The sequence below is a fragment of the Panthera onca genome, chromosome F1 (genome assembly GCF_046562875.1).
Source record: "Panthera onca isolate mPanOnc1 chromosome F1, mPanOnc1 haplotype 2, whole genome shotgun sequence".
Taxonomy (NCBI): domain Eukaryota; kingdom Metazoa; phylum Chordata; class Mammalia; order Carnivora; family Felidae; genus Panthera; species Panthera onca.
The window spans coordinates 20,745,111-20,760,675 of NC_138355.1; the positions used below are offsets into that span (position 1 = coordinate 20,745,111).

Sequence of the window (15,565 nt, forward strand, 5' to 3'; positions counted from 1 at the left end):
AGCTGAAGTGAGACGCCCAACAGACTGACTGGGCCACCCAGGCACCCCGTTGTTCATTTTTTAACAGAAAAGAAGACACAATACAGGATGAACTTACAATGCTAAGGGAGATTATAAGAAAACATTAAATTTTGCTTTATACTTGCACTATATTTTATATTTCCATTATATTTTTAGTTGAATAGATCCACATGATTATAGTTAAATGTATACATATCAGGACAATATTATAAACTTCCATAGTCTTCTTTTGTAATTTCATCAACCGACATTTCTGAAGCTTTTAAGCACATATATTATACATTCTTACACTAGTTAACAGTTACACTGCTACTCCAGGGTAGTGTTTCAAAAACTTTTCTTATTTTGCTTCTATAAAGGCACTGAAATAAGCTGAGAGCTTTCCTAAATCCAAGCATTGATATCTGTCCTGTTCATGGTTATACTCTTAGCCTAGCCCACATTAAGGGATCAATGAATTTTTGTTCTATAATCACTCATTTAATTAACTAGTTAAATAAGCTCCACAATCTACTGCATTTTCAAATTTTAATCCTTTCAAAATCATTCCTCACATTGTCAACACATAGAAAAACATTGAACGTACGATTATCTTATCAGTTAGTGAGTTAAACAGCTAGAATATAAAAAAGGGTTTACTGCAAGTCTCTCCAGCTAACAGGTTAAATTTCAAGATCAATATTCTTATACATTAATAAAAATCTCAGTCACACAAATGGAAAAACATGCATAGTAATGTATTAGACAAGGTAAAAATTGCCAACTTTCTGATCTGCATCAAAACATCTTTTTAAGGTTTCTCCATTCTATCTAGGAGATTTGAACATAAACAAGCAATTTGATGATACCTAGGGACTACTGGTAATTGTGTTACATGTGATACAGCCCTGTGGGTTTATAATGTTCATTTTAAGACACAGTCTTTTTTATCTTTTACGTTGGTTTATTTATTTTGAGAGAGAGAGAGAGTGTGTGGTGTGTACACGAGCAGGAGAGAAGCAGAGAGGGGGAGCAAGAACCCCACACAGGCACCACACTCAGAGCAGAGCCCAACAAAAGCTCAATCCCACGAACTCTGAGATCACAACCTGCGCTGATACTAAGAGTCAGACACTTAATCAACTGAGCCACCCAGGCACCCTGGGACACAGATATTCTTAAGGATGTAAGGGTGAAATGACATAGCATCTGAAACATGTTTCAAACACTAACGCAAAGAATGAAGTATAAATGAAGCAACCATAGCAAAATCTGGATCACTGCTTAATCTGGAAGATGGCTATTGTGAGGAATTACTTCATTCTATTTTTATGTGTATTAGAAATTTTTATTAAAAATTCTTGAAGAATGGCAACCCCTATCAAAATAACACCAAAACAACACCAGCATCCTTCACAGAGCTAGAACAAACAATCCTAAGATTTGCATGGAACCAGAAAAGACCCCAAATAGCCAAAGCAATCTTGAAAAAGAAAACTGAAGCTGGAGGCATCACAATCCCAGACTTCAAGATGTATTACAAAGTTGCAGTCATCAAGACAATATGGTACTGGCACAAAAACAATCAGATCAATGGAACAGAATAGAGAACCCAGAAATGGACTCACAAACAGTATGGCCAACTAATCTTTGACAAAGCAGGAAAGAACATTCAACGGAATAAAGATAGTCTCTTCAGCAAGTGGTGCTAGGAAAACTGGAAAGCGACATGCAGAAAAATGAAGCTGGACCACTTTCTTACATCATACACAAAAATAAACTCAAAATGGATCAAAGGCCTAAATGTAAGACAGGAAGCCATCAAAATCCTAGAGGAGAAGGCAGGCAAAAACCTCTCTGACCTCGGCCACAGCAACTTCTTACTCAACATGTCTCCAGAGGCAAGGGAAACAAAAGCAAAAATGAACTATTGGGACCTCATTAAAAAAAAAAAAAAAAAGCTTCTGCACAGTGAAGGAAACAATCAGCATAACTAAAAGGCAACCGACAGAATGGGAGAAGATAGTTGCGAACGACATATCACATAAAGGGGTTGGTATCCAAAATCTATAAAGAACTTATCAAACTCAATACCCAAAAAACAAGTAATCCAGTAAAGAAACAGGCAAAAGACATGAATAGACACTTCTCTAAACAAGACATCCAGATGGCCAACCGACACATGAAAAAATGCTCCATGTCACTCATCATCAGGGAAATACAAAGCAAAACCACAATGAGATACCACCTCACACCTGTCAGAATGGCTAAAATGAACAACTCAGGCAATAACAGACATTGGCGAGGATGCAGAGAAAGAGGATCTCTTTTGCATTGCTGGTAGGAATGCAAAGTGGTACAGTCATTCTGGAAAACAGTATGGAGGTTCCTCAAAAAATTAAAAATAGAACTACCCCATGACCCAGCAATTGCACTACTAGGTATTTACCCAAGGGATACAGGTGTGCTGTTTCGAAGGGGCACATGCACCTCAATGTCTATAGCAGCACTATCGACAATAGCCAAAGTATGGAAAGAGCCCAAATGTCCATCGATGAATGAATGGATAAAGAAGATGTGGCATATAAAATCAAAACCACACTGAGATACCATCTCACACCAGTCAGAGTGGCTAAAATTAACAACTCAGGAAATAACAGATGCCCGCAAGGATATGGAGAAATGGGAACCCTCTTGCACTGTTGGTGGGAACATAAACTGGTGCAGCTACTCTGGAAAAGTGTGAAGGTTCCTCAAATTTTAAAAATAGAACTACCCTATGACCCAGCAATAGCACGAGTAGGAATTTATCCAAAGGATACAGGAGAGCTGATTCATAGGGGCACATGTACCACAATGTTTACAGCAATGCTTTCAACAATAGCCAAATTATGGAAAGAGCCTTAATGCCCATCAATTGATGAATGGATAAAGAAGATGTGGTTTATATAAACAATGGAATACTACTTGGCAATGAGAAAGAATGAAATCATGCCATTTGCAGCAACGTGGATGGAACTGGAGGGTATTATGCTAAGTGAAATAAGCTAATTAGAGATAGACAGATATCCTATGTTTTCACTCATACGTGGAACTTGAGACTTAACACCACGGAGGAAGGGAAGGGGAAAAAAATAGTTACAAACAGAGAGGGAGGGAGGCAAACCATAACAGACTCTTAAATACAGAGAACAAACTGAGGATTCATGGCGGGGGGAGAGGGGAAGAGAGGGAAACGGGTGATGGACATTGAAGAGGGCACTTGTTGGGATGAGCACTGGATGTTATATGTAAGCGATGAATCACGGGAATCCACACCCAAAACCAAGAGCACACTGTATACACTGTATGTTGGCCAACTTGACAATACATTACATTTAAAAAAATAATAATAAAATATGATACTTTGTTAAAAAGATCTGGTGTATATATATACAATGGAGTATTACTCGGCAATCAAAAAGAATGAAATCTTGCCATTTCCAACTACGTGGATGGAACTGGAGGATACTGTGTTAGCGAAATTAGAGAAAGACAAGTATCATATGACTTCACTCATATGAGGAAGTTAAGACAGAACACAGATGAAGATAAGGGAAGAGAAGCAAAAGTAATATAAAAACAGGGAGGAGGACAAAACCTAATACACTCTTAAATACAGAAAACAAACAGAGGGTTGCTGGAGGGGTTGTGGCAGGGCAGATGGGCTAAATGGGTAAGGGGCATTAAGGAATCTACTCCTGAAATCATTGTTGCACTATATGCTAACTTGGATGTAAATTTAAAAATTAATTAATTAAAAATTTTTAAGGAATGGTCATAAAGATGATGAAGATATAAAAAGACTATAAAAAGAAAGGTAACTAGAAAATCACAACATCTGAGAACTACTAAAATATGCCTCAATAATCCTTGGGTCAAAAAAAAAAAATCAAAGTTGAAATTTACAATTTTCTTGAACTGAATGAAAATGAAAATACATCATAACTTCAATGCAATAACAATGAACAATCATAAATTATGAAAACTTACAGCAACATCAAAAAAAAATATTTAAGAATTAACCAAGGAAGGAAAAGATTTGTACAATGAAAACAACAAAAACTTGCTGAAAAAAATTAAAGAAGGACACAAATAAATGGAAACATATCCCATGTGCATGGATCAGAAGACTGAATATTGTTAAGATGTCAATATTACCCAAAGCAATCTAGAGATTCATTGCAATCCCTGTCAAAATCCCGATGGCATTTTCCGCAGAAATAGAAAAAACAATCTTGCAAATGAACAGAGCTAGAGGACTCACACTTCCTGATTTCAAAACTTACTACATAGCTATGATGATCAAAACAGTATGGTCGTGGCATAAAACAGATAATGTAGGCCAATGTAATAGATGAGAAACCTTCCATACAAAGTCAAATGATCTTTGACAACAGTGGCAATATCACTGAGTTTTTCAAGGAGTTTTTCAACAAATGATGTTCAGAAAACTGCATATCCACATAACAAAAGAATGAAGGTAGACCCTTACCTAAAACCATATACAAAAATTAACTCAAAATGGGTCAAAAATTTAAATATAAAATACGAAACTATAACTCTCTTCATGACTTTGGATTTGACAGCAATCCTTGGGATATGACACCAAAAGCACAGGCAACAAAAGAAAAACACACAAATTAGACTTTATGAAAATTTTTAAATTTTATGCATCAATACACAGTCTCAACAAAGTAAAAACACAATGCACAGAATGAGAGAAAATATGTACAAATTTGATAAGAGATTAATATCCAGAATTTATAGAGAACTACTGAACATAGCAACAACAAAGTTCAAAACTGGGCAGAGGACTTAAATAGAAATTTCTCTAAGAATATAAACAAATGGCCGATAAGCACATAAAACAATGCTCAACGTCACTAATCACCAGGGAAATGCAAAGCAAATCTAAGAGATACCACCTCACATCTGTTTAGGATGGTGACTACCAAAAAAAGAGAAAATAACAAGTGCTAGCAAGAATGCAGAGAAACTGGAAACCTTTTGCACTGCTGGTGGTATTGTAAAATGGTACAGCCACGGGGTGCCTGGGTGGCTCAGTCAATTGAGCTTCTAATACTTGATTTCAGCTCAGGTCATGATCCCAGGGTCTTGAGATTGAGCCCTGTATTGGGCTCTGCACAGAGCATGAAGCCTGCTTGGGATTCATTCATTCATTCATATTTTCTCTCTCTCTCTCTCTCTCTCTCTCTCTCTCTCTCTCTCTCCCCCCCCCCCCCCCGGGCCTTCCCCTGGCTCATGCTCTCTCTAAAATTAAAAAAAATAATAATAATCTGGGGAGCCTGGGTGGCTCAGTCAGGTGAATTTCTCTTGATCTCAGCTCATGATCTCAGGCCGTGCTGACAGCACAGAGCCTGCTTGGGATTCTCTCTCTCTCTCCCTGAATACTGCGTGATTCCACTTACAGGAGGTACTTAGAGTAATCAGATAACAGAGGGGAAAAGGGTGCTTGCTATGATTCAGGGCAGAGGGGAATGAAAAGTTACTGTTTAACGAGTATTGAGTTTCAGTTTTACAAGATGTCAAGTGTTAAAGAGATGGATATTAGGGACATTTACACGATATTATGAAGGTATTTATTTAATACCACTGAACAGTACACTTGTTAAGATAGTATATTTTATGTTACACATATTTTACCATAATAAAAATAAAATTTGGAAAAAAGAAAAGACACCACATCAAAATTCACAGGATGCAACTAAGGCAGTGCATGTAGAGAAATGTAAAGCCCAAGTTTTGTTAGAGAAGCAACTTTCAACTCAATGACTGTAATTTCTACCTTAAGAAAATAGAAAGATAAAAGCAAATTAAACTTAACAAAAGGAAAAAAAAGAAATAATAAAGTTAAAAGCAGAAATCAATGAAACAGAAAAATATAGAATATCAATAAACCAAGAGCTGGCTATTTGAGAAGACAAATAAAATTGATACATTTCTAAACCAGACTATTAAGGAAACATATAAAGGGAAACAACACTCCAATATCAGGGATAAGAAAAGGAACATCATCAGAGTATCTAAAGACAGTAAAAAGATAATAAAGGAATATTATGAACATGTGAATGCCAATAAATTCAACAACCTAGATAAAATGGACAAATTCTTTTAAAGACACAAACTAAAAATAATGCTTGATAATGAAAAAAAAAATCAATAACCTGATTAGCCCTACATCTCTTTTAAAAATTGAATTTATATTTAAAACTCTTTCCACAAAAAAAACTTAAGGCCAAGATGGCTTTGATGGAGAATTCTACAAAATACATAAGAAGAAATACTATCAATTCTTCTAGAAACATGAAGATAAGGAAGCCCTTATGAGAGAGCATATCTGTCACCAAAACCAAAGACATTATAAGAACACAAACTGCAACCCTAATAGGTGAATACTATTCATACTATTATTTTATTTTATTTTTAATTTTTTTTAACCTCTATTTATTTGTGAGACAGAGAGAGACAGAGCATGAACGGGGGAGGGTCAGAGAGAGGGAGACATAGAATCTGAAACAGGCTCCAGGCTCTGAGCTGTCAGCACAGAGCCTGATGCGGGGCTCGAATCCACAGACTGCGAGATCACGACCTGAGCCAAAGTCGGACGCTTAACCGACTGAGCCACCCAGGTGCCCCTTAATCATTCCATTTTAAAGAGGAAGACATTGAGGACTAAAGAGATTCGGAAACTTGCCCAAGAACACAGAACTAAAAACTGGCAGGGAACCTGACCTCAGAATACTGGCTCTTAACTAGAACACTGTAACTGCTTGTCAAATTAAATTTGAGAAACTTTTGTAAAAGTAAATAGTAAAGAGTGCTGCCCAATACTTACCTAGAGACTATGCTGGAACCATTATAGAGATCACTAGCATAGGACAACGTAGCCAAAGGTCGTACTGAATTATATCGGGTAAACTTAGACAAGCATTCCTGAAATTCATCCAACTGGCTTGCAGTTCGACTATCATCTATATGAAGAAAACAAAATAAATTAATTGAAGTGCAATGGAAGTCAAAGAGCAGTAAAGACACATTAGAAATTATATTCTGAATATGATTCTGAAGTAACTAGAGAATACTAGTATGCACAAATCATTTCGCTGATCTTTCAGCTTTAATAAAAATTACTTAGTGGTTCTTTGAAAGACAATGTCTCTTTCCACACCAATAAAAGCATACTGTAAATTCTCTATTTTTTAAGCAAAAATTTCTTAGAAAATCAAAGACAAAAAGTACCTCTGATCAAGAAAAGTTTAATCTTTTATTAAAACGAAAATCCCTTATCAATGGAGAAAGTGAGGGTGGAGAGAGGAGCACGTACACTGGACCGTCTATTTGTAATTTTGAAGGAACATGTTTACAAGGATACATCTGCATGCCCACATTCACTAACTATCAAAACACAATTTATAACATAATTTAGATTAAGAAAGTAATTGTTTTTTAAGTAAAAAGAGAGATACTCGTTCACATCATTCTTTGAAGTGTCTCAAATCCAATTATGAAAAGAGAGTAGAAACTTCAATGTATCAATTATTCTCAAAAATAGAATACTTTCACTCAAATATCTTGATAGAATACAGAAAACATTAATTCCATCCAATAGAAAACTATATAAATACTTTGAGTAAAGTCCATTTCAATAAACTCTTCATAATTAAATTACATAGAATTTAAATCACAATATCATCTCATGAAAGACTGAGAATACAGATATCTATTCTCCAATCTAGAAACAAGCCTACAGTGAAAGCATGAATTAAAAAAAAAAAAATCATTTTTCTTTATTTTTGTTAAATTTATTTATTTATTTTTGAGAGAGAATGAGCAAGAGTACGAGGGGCAGAGAGAGGGGGAGAGAAAATCCAAAGCAGGCTCTGCACTGTCAGTGCAGGGCCCAATGTGGGGCTCAGACCCACAAACCAGGAGATCATGACCCTCTAAGCCACAGTCAGATGCTCAACCAACTGACCCACCCAGGCACCCCAAAAATCAGTATTTTTCAAAACTGTTTTACGTTTGGACTTGTATTTTCTTTTCCAAAGGAAGAAGAGTAAAACACCAATTACTTTAGTTAGCTTCCTAACTGAAATCTGAAATAAGATTGCTAAACTATGTGTTCATACCTTCTTCTCATTCTTAGCTCATATACATAAACATACATACAACTTTTTCAAGGTAAACTTTCATGATTTCCCCTTCTTAAATGTCCCTGAAAATAACAATAGGCATAATGAAATTAAGACAGAAGAATCATTAAGTCTAAAGAGTCACCATACTATAGGACAGACAGTACAGAATTGATTTAGTTCATCTGGAGATACTAGGTTATCTTGAAGATAACTGGAGACACGAAGACATTTATCTAACACTTACTACAACGAAAAACAATTCCTTGTCTCTGATATTAAGCTTCTGTCCTTGATATTTTACATTTTAAAGATTTAAACACTAACACAGCAAATCCATCTAACAACCTATATCCAAAAGTTCCAATTTTGTAGTGTTTCTGTTCTAAAAAACAGCAAAAGGAACAAACCCAATGAGCATGCAGTATCATGTTACTAAAATAATGCTCCTGATCCACAAAAATTATTCTCTGTAAATTCAGTGAATTACAAATAAAACATGGGTTACTGCAATAAAACAAATCAACTGTACTACAAAGTGGTTTGAATTTAATAGCTAATTGGTTCTTTTTACATAGAATTGAGTATCCAATGTAATAAATACTTACTGGAAAAACACCTTAGATATTTGTTTAAATATTGCTTTAATGTAAAAATATTCTTTCATATTTTGACACCAATCGCTAAGTACGTAAAATTCACAAGCATTCAAGAATGTGTATTCTGTTGAAGGTCATAATCCTTTCCCTGGTGGCTGATCTTCTCTGTCCATCATACCTATTCATTAACACTTACATCCAACAGAAGTGATAAAGAAAACACTAAAAATTGTTATTTTAGTATCTGAAAGTATAGAGATTAGATTTCACTTTATCTGGTTACAAAATGGTAGGATTTTGTTTGCTTGGTAGGTTTATGACCAATTACTGTACATATTTGCTAACATATTACCTTTGCTCTTCTAATTATAGATTTAGTTTGTGAAAGTGTGTGCAGCACCTCTTTTCTCTTTTCTAATACTTTATAATTTACCTTCTCATTCAATTACAACTAAGAGTCCAAGGCATTAATCTCCCAATCTTCATCTCTCATTTTCAGAGTTGAAAATTAAAAGAAAGAGCAGTGGATTCTCATTTGAAAATATACAAAAGGACCACCAAACACCAAGTACTCCTAAGGTAGAAGTTAAAATTTCTTCTTCACAGTCAAGGACACTAGAAGGAACTTCATGTTCAGCAATATGTTAAGTGTACTCATTGTGAAAATTTGGTAAGATAAACTTCAGACTCCTAAAATCATGTTTTAAGTATAATATAGCCATGCCCACAAAAATGAAAATATAATCTTCCTCCTGGTTTTAATTTATTCTGCCTTCTGGTAAATTTACATCCCCCAAATAAATATGTCTGTGACTATACCTTTATTGTGCCATAGCACACCTATGATGCTAGTTACTTAAAAATTATTAATAACTTCCCCATTAAGAGCTTCCCAATCTCTCTTTCCCACATCTTTTTTCTTTTAAATGTCTACCATTTGCGGTCACTGTATTTCAACATCATAACAAAAAATAACACCTAAAAGGGTTAAAATGAACCCTCTGCCAATCAGAATGTAGGCCTCAGACCATTTTCATTTTTTTCTTTTAATTTTTTTTTTAATGCTTATTTTTCAGAGACAGAGACAGGGCATGAGCATGAGCATGAGCAGACGAGGGGCAGAGAGAGAGGGAGACACAGAATCTGAAGCAGGCTCCAGGCTCCAAGCTGTCAGCACAGAGCCCAACGTGGGGCTTGAACTCATGAACCGTGAGATCATGACCTGAGCTGAAGTCAAACACTTAACCGACTGAGTCACCCAGGCGCCCCTCAGACCATTTTCAATACAACAGCTTCCTATTACAGTTTATAGACTATTACAGAGGCTCAATAAGGAGCTCAATTCCCAGGCAATACAATAAAAGTTTTCCATCTTATAAAAACTGTTGATCATTAATTTCACACACACTTATAAATAAAACTTGGCTCCCCTGTAGACTTCATATGAAATATGCTATGTAAATCTTCTTTTCCCTCCATCACCAATCCTAAGGCAAATTTGTCTAAAGGTTCTAAACAATATGTAGATTTTAATGCAAATATGCCTATTCAAGAGAAAACCAAGGCCAAAATTTTAACAACTAATTAAATACCACACATTTTTTTCCTTGGTGGTCCTAATTTTCAGCAGATGTATTACTAATGACATCAATTACCTGAGCACCTAACTTATACCAAGCATTGTATTTTACATTTTATAGGTATATCAATCTATAAATCTAAAAAAAAAAAGAAAGAAAGAAAAACAATGTCTTGCTATTAATGTCCCTACATCACTGGTGGTGAGCAAGGACACTGAGAAAGGTTACAGCTCAAAAGGCAGAACTATATTACCTTGTTTAAAGCAATGAAAATATCTTATGGTATATTTGTCCATGACTTGTCCTATGTCCATGACTTTGCATGAGTTACTTCCTTTGAACATGTTTCTAATTACCTTATTTAATGAATTCTAGCTTTGACTAAATACAACTCCTCCAAAATCCCTACAGTGACCATTCACTTCCACTTCCCCATTTTCAGCGTGGCCTATATTTTTCACTCCCAGCTATATGGTAGAAATTCTTCTCTATTCCCCTAATAAACTTATAGAACATATAATATCACGTAGAATTATTTACCTGTTGCTTTCCCCCCTTAATTTACAATATGCCCTGACAGTAGAAATCAGTTCTTTCATCTTTTTATTCTCAGCACAAAGGACAGTGCTTAGAACTTAATAAATGTTTAATAATAGGAGGCAACTAAAAAGAACCTATTTTTCCTAGCCACATATTCATGGCTGATTTTTTTCTTAACTTTATATAATTCACTATATAAAGATTAAAAACTCCCAAATAGGGGCGCACCGGTGTGGCTCAGTCAGTTGAGCATCCCACTCTTGATTTTGGCTCAGGTTATGATCCCAGAGTTGTGGGATCAAGTCCTGTGTCAGGCTCAGTGCTGAGCATGGAGCCTGCTTAAGACTCTCTCTCTCCCTCTCCTTCTGCCCCTCTGCCACTCATGCTCTTAAAAAAAAAAAAAAAAAAAAAAATCTGGTAGGAAAAAAAAAATTCCCAAATAGAAAAAAAAGAACAAAAATAGCTATGGGAAAGCAATGTTCTTTAAGATCTCTAGGAACCTCCACAAGACACTGGGAGACTATGTTGAAAATACACTTGCACTTTATAAATAGGACTTTACATAAATCCATCATAAGAAGCTAGAAATGGATCTGAAAGAAGAATTTGATATATTTTAAGAAGTCCGGAATATGTACCTGAAATACGAGACATCCTTGTAGAAAAGTAACATTGTTCCAAGTCTTCAAAATGAGCAGTAAGCCGTTTTCTTCTTGATGCTAACGTGCTGTTATACCAAGGCTGTTTCTTTGTCTAAAGTAGTAACAAGAATAGACACTTGTAACTTACAACAAATGATGGTCTTTTTCTGCACAAAATATCTAAATGATTGCATATTCAAAATTTTAACACATTAAAGTAACTACAAATGGTAAATACTCATAGTTCTTAGACCATATTTTTCCATTTTTATTTTAAAATTCAAATAGGCCGAGAGTTTCTGGAGCCAGGGGGAGGAGTTGGGGGGGGGGGGGGAAGGGGGGTCAGGTCCTACCTCTCAGCCCAGGCCTCCTGGGGAACCCTTGTACTACATAAGGGAGGGGGAATCTATCCACATACCTCAGGGAACATGGAGGTGCACGTGTGGGGATAGGGTCTGGGCAGACCAAAGGCTGGAGGGGAGGGAGTTCTGGGGATTACCAAAGGCTTAAGGATGGGGCTGTATGGGGAAGGAGTAGAAGGGGGCAAGTGGGAGGATCTCAGCCATGCTAGGTCCCAGGTCTGTAGAATACAGTTTGCTATAAAACTCCTACAGTCCAGCCAAAATGCAAATAGGCTCTAAAGGCCAATTTTACAAGAATGAAATAAGTATATTTCAACTCTCCAAGTTAAATGAAGATAGAATCCATTATAACTGCCATGCTAAATTTTAGAATCTTGAGAACTTTACTATGCAGAAATTGTTAGAAAATAATGTTCAAAAGAAAATTAATTACTTTCCCATCATCCCTATATTGCAGCTCTGTACTCTTCGAATAATAGAGACAGTCCTTGATTGTCAGAATATATATTTAAGTTAATGCTGATTATTAAATTAAGGACCAGTAATATGTAATATGTATGTACAAGTCTGACACATACATTAGAAGATCCAGCCACATAAAGAGAGCAAATGTGAAATACATTGGCATATAAATCTATAAAAAACAAAAATCTATAACCCTAAATATATAATCCTGCCTATACCATGTTAAATGAAAGGATAAGACAATTCTTTCCGCTAATGGTTATTATCTATTATGCTTGAGGCACATAAACAGAGGAGACACATAACAAGAGTATGAGATGACGTAAGTCCACCAACAACTGCAAATGTAACAAGAAGTAATAAGGTACTACCGTGAACACAACGCCCTAAAGTGAACTCCTGCTAAAACTAGATGGTAGGTAAAAATCATATTTTAAAGTGGTGCTTTCATCACAAGAAAGTTAAGACAATTTCTGAAGACATAACAGATATACAACCAAACAGGAAGCTGAACTCAGAGAGGTGATGTTAACCAACATATAATGGTGCAGAGGAGGGGAAAAACGAAAAGGACAACACTTACTTGGAGACAATTTCCTACAAAAGATAAAACCACTAAAACTGAGATTTAAAGACTGAAAAGAGAATTGAGAACTGGAAGATAAACCTAAAGGAATTAACCAGAATTAAGGATAAAAAATAAGAAGACAGATAATTTCAGAGGAAGGTTGAAACTGAGCACTTCAGAGACCCAGGAAACTGTAACAGACTGAAGAAGAAATATTCGAAGAACGCATGTTGACAATTTTCCAAAACTGAAAACAGACATGAATACAAAGAAATTATTCCTATCAGGTAGGATAATTTAAAAGAAATCCATAATTAAACACAGTAAGGCAAAACTGTGTTTTTGTCCAAAAATCAAAATGACTTTAAAATCAAACAGAAAAGATAACTCACGTGACAAGACGAAAAATTAACAGGGAAAATACTACTTAACAGCAATAAAAGAAGCTAGAGGAGTGAACTTTGGTTATCCTCAAAAAGATGAAAAAATAAGAACTCCAATCTAAAATTCGGATCCTGATAAAAGTATCCTGCAACAAAATGAGCAAAGTACTTTTTCATGTGTATGAAAACAAAAACTACTGCTTATAAGTCATTTCTTTAAAAAATCGTGAAGTTGGGTACTTAAAAAATGCAGTAACATAGGGGCGCCTGGGTGGCTCAGTCGGTTAAGCGTCTGACTTCAGCTCAGGTCATGATCTCATGGTCTCTGAGTTCGAGCCCCGCATCAGGCTCTGTGCTGACAGCTCAGAGCCTGGACCCTGCTTCAGATTCTGTGTCTCCCTCTCTCTCCGCCCCTCCCCTGCTCATGCTCTGTCTCTCTCTGTCTCAAAAATAAGTAAAAACATTTTTAAAAAATTAAAAAAAAAATTCAGTACCATAAACTGGAAGGCCTGAGAAATAAAATGAAAAGGAGCAAGAAAATTTGTACCCAAATAAGTGATTTTAAATTTTGTTTATAACATTAATTTTAATATCAAAATCATAGGGCTTAATAAGACAGAATAAATACACTAAAAAATAGCATATAAATCAGAAGAGTGAAGAAAGTTTCAATTCAGAAGCACTTAATGTTGTTCAGGAAGGTAATTAAGATATGAAGTTTAATGAAAAGAATGTTCAACATTACTGATTATCAGGGAAATGCAAATCAAAACCACAATGAGATGTCCACTGTCAGAATGGCTAAAATCAAAAACACAAGTAACAACAAGTGTTGACAAGGATGTGGAGAAAAAGGAACCCTCCTGCGCTGCTGTTGAGAATGCAAACTGGTGCAGCCATTGTGAAAACGGAATGGAGGTTCCTGAGAAAATTAAAAATAGAACTACCATATGATCCAGTAATCCCACTACTGAGTATTTACCCAAAGAATATGAAAACACTAATTCAAAAAGATACATGCACCCTATGTTTACTGCAGTATTATTTACAATAGCCAAATTATGGAAGCAGCCCAAATGTCCATCAATAGATGAATAAAGAAGATGTGGTATGTACACATACACACACACACACACACACACACACACACACACACACACACACACACCCCAGAGTATTATTCAGCCATGAGAAAGAACGAAATCTTGCCGCTTTCAACAACATGGATGGATCTGGAGAGTATAATGCTGACTAAAATAAGTCAAAGAAAGACAAATATGATTTCATGCACATGTTGAATTTAGGAAACAAAACAAATGAACAAAGAAAAAAGGCACAAACTGCAAGACAGACTCTTAACTGTAGGGAACCAATGGCTACCAGAGGGGAGGCAGGTGGGAAGATACATAAAATAGGTGAAGGGTAGATTAAGACTACACTTATCACGATGAGGGGCACCTGGGTTAAGCTGGTTAAGTGTCCAACTTCAGCTCAGGTTATGATCTCATGGTGTGTGAATTCATGTCCCACATCAGGCTCTCTACTGTTTTCAGATCTCTGCCTGCTTCAGATCCTCAGTCTCCCTCTCTCTCTGCCCCTCCCCCGCTTGCACACCATCTCTCTATCTCTCCCTCTCTCTCAAAAAAATAAATAAACTTTAAAAAAAAGACTACACTTATCACATTGAGCACTGAGTAATGTATAGAATTGTTGAATTACTATATTGTACACCTGAAACTAATATAACATTGTATGTTAACTATGCTGGAATTAAAATTTTTAAAAATAGTAAGATTAAATTTAGACTCTTGTTTTAGAAACAGTATTAGTTTGGATCAATTTCAAGAATAACTACTAAAAGTATAATAAGAGAATAGGTAATGTTTAATACAGTACAGTGGTGGAAGAAGGAGGTCAAAATAGAAAAGAAAAACACAGAAAGTGAGACAAATAGCAAGCATTAAAAAGTAAAAAGGTGAGGGGCGCCTGGGTGGCTCAGTCTATTGAGTGTCTGACTTTGGCTCAGGTGATGATCTTATGGTTTGTGGGTTTAAGCTCCACATGAGCCTCTGTGCTGACAGCTCAGAGCCTGGGGTCTGTTTCAAGTTCTTTGTCTCCCTCTGTCTCTGCCCTCCCCTGCTCACATTCTGTCTCTCTTTCTCTTTCTCCCTCTCTCAAAACTAAATAAACATTTTTTAAAAAGTGAAATTATATCAGTAGTTGTAATAAATA

At 35.8% G+C, this 15,565-nt stretch overlaps 1 protein-coding gene across 8 annotated transcripts in view; it reads right to left on the minus strand.

Moving 5' to 3' along the window:
- Positions 1 to 15,565, minus strand: part of COP1 (COP1 E3 ubiquitin ligase) — a 260,298-nt gene that overhangs the window by 143,305 nt on the left and 101,428 nt on the right. For all 8 annotated transcript variants that reach the window (XR_014136418.1, XM_060643577.3, XM_060643574.3 and 5 more), the window contains 2 exons: positions 11,553 to 11,667; positions 6,899 to 7,034 (listed from right to left, as the gene is read on the minus strand). Coding sequence is in view for 7 of the 8 variants with exons in the window: in XM_060643577.3 (XP_060499560.1) it covers positions 6,899 to 7,034; positions 11,553 to 11,667 (251 nt within the window). In the remaining variant the exon portion in view is untranslated. The remainder of the gene's footprint in view (positions 1 to 6,898; positions 7,035 to 11,552; positions 11,668 to 15,565) is intronic.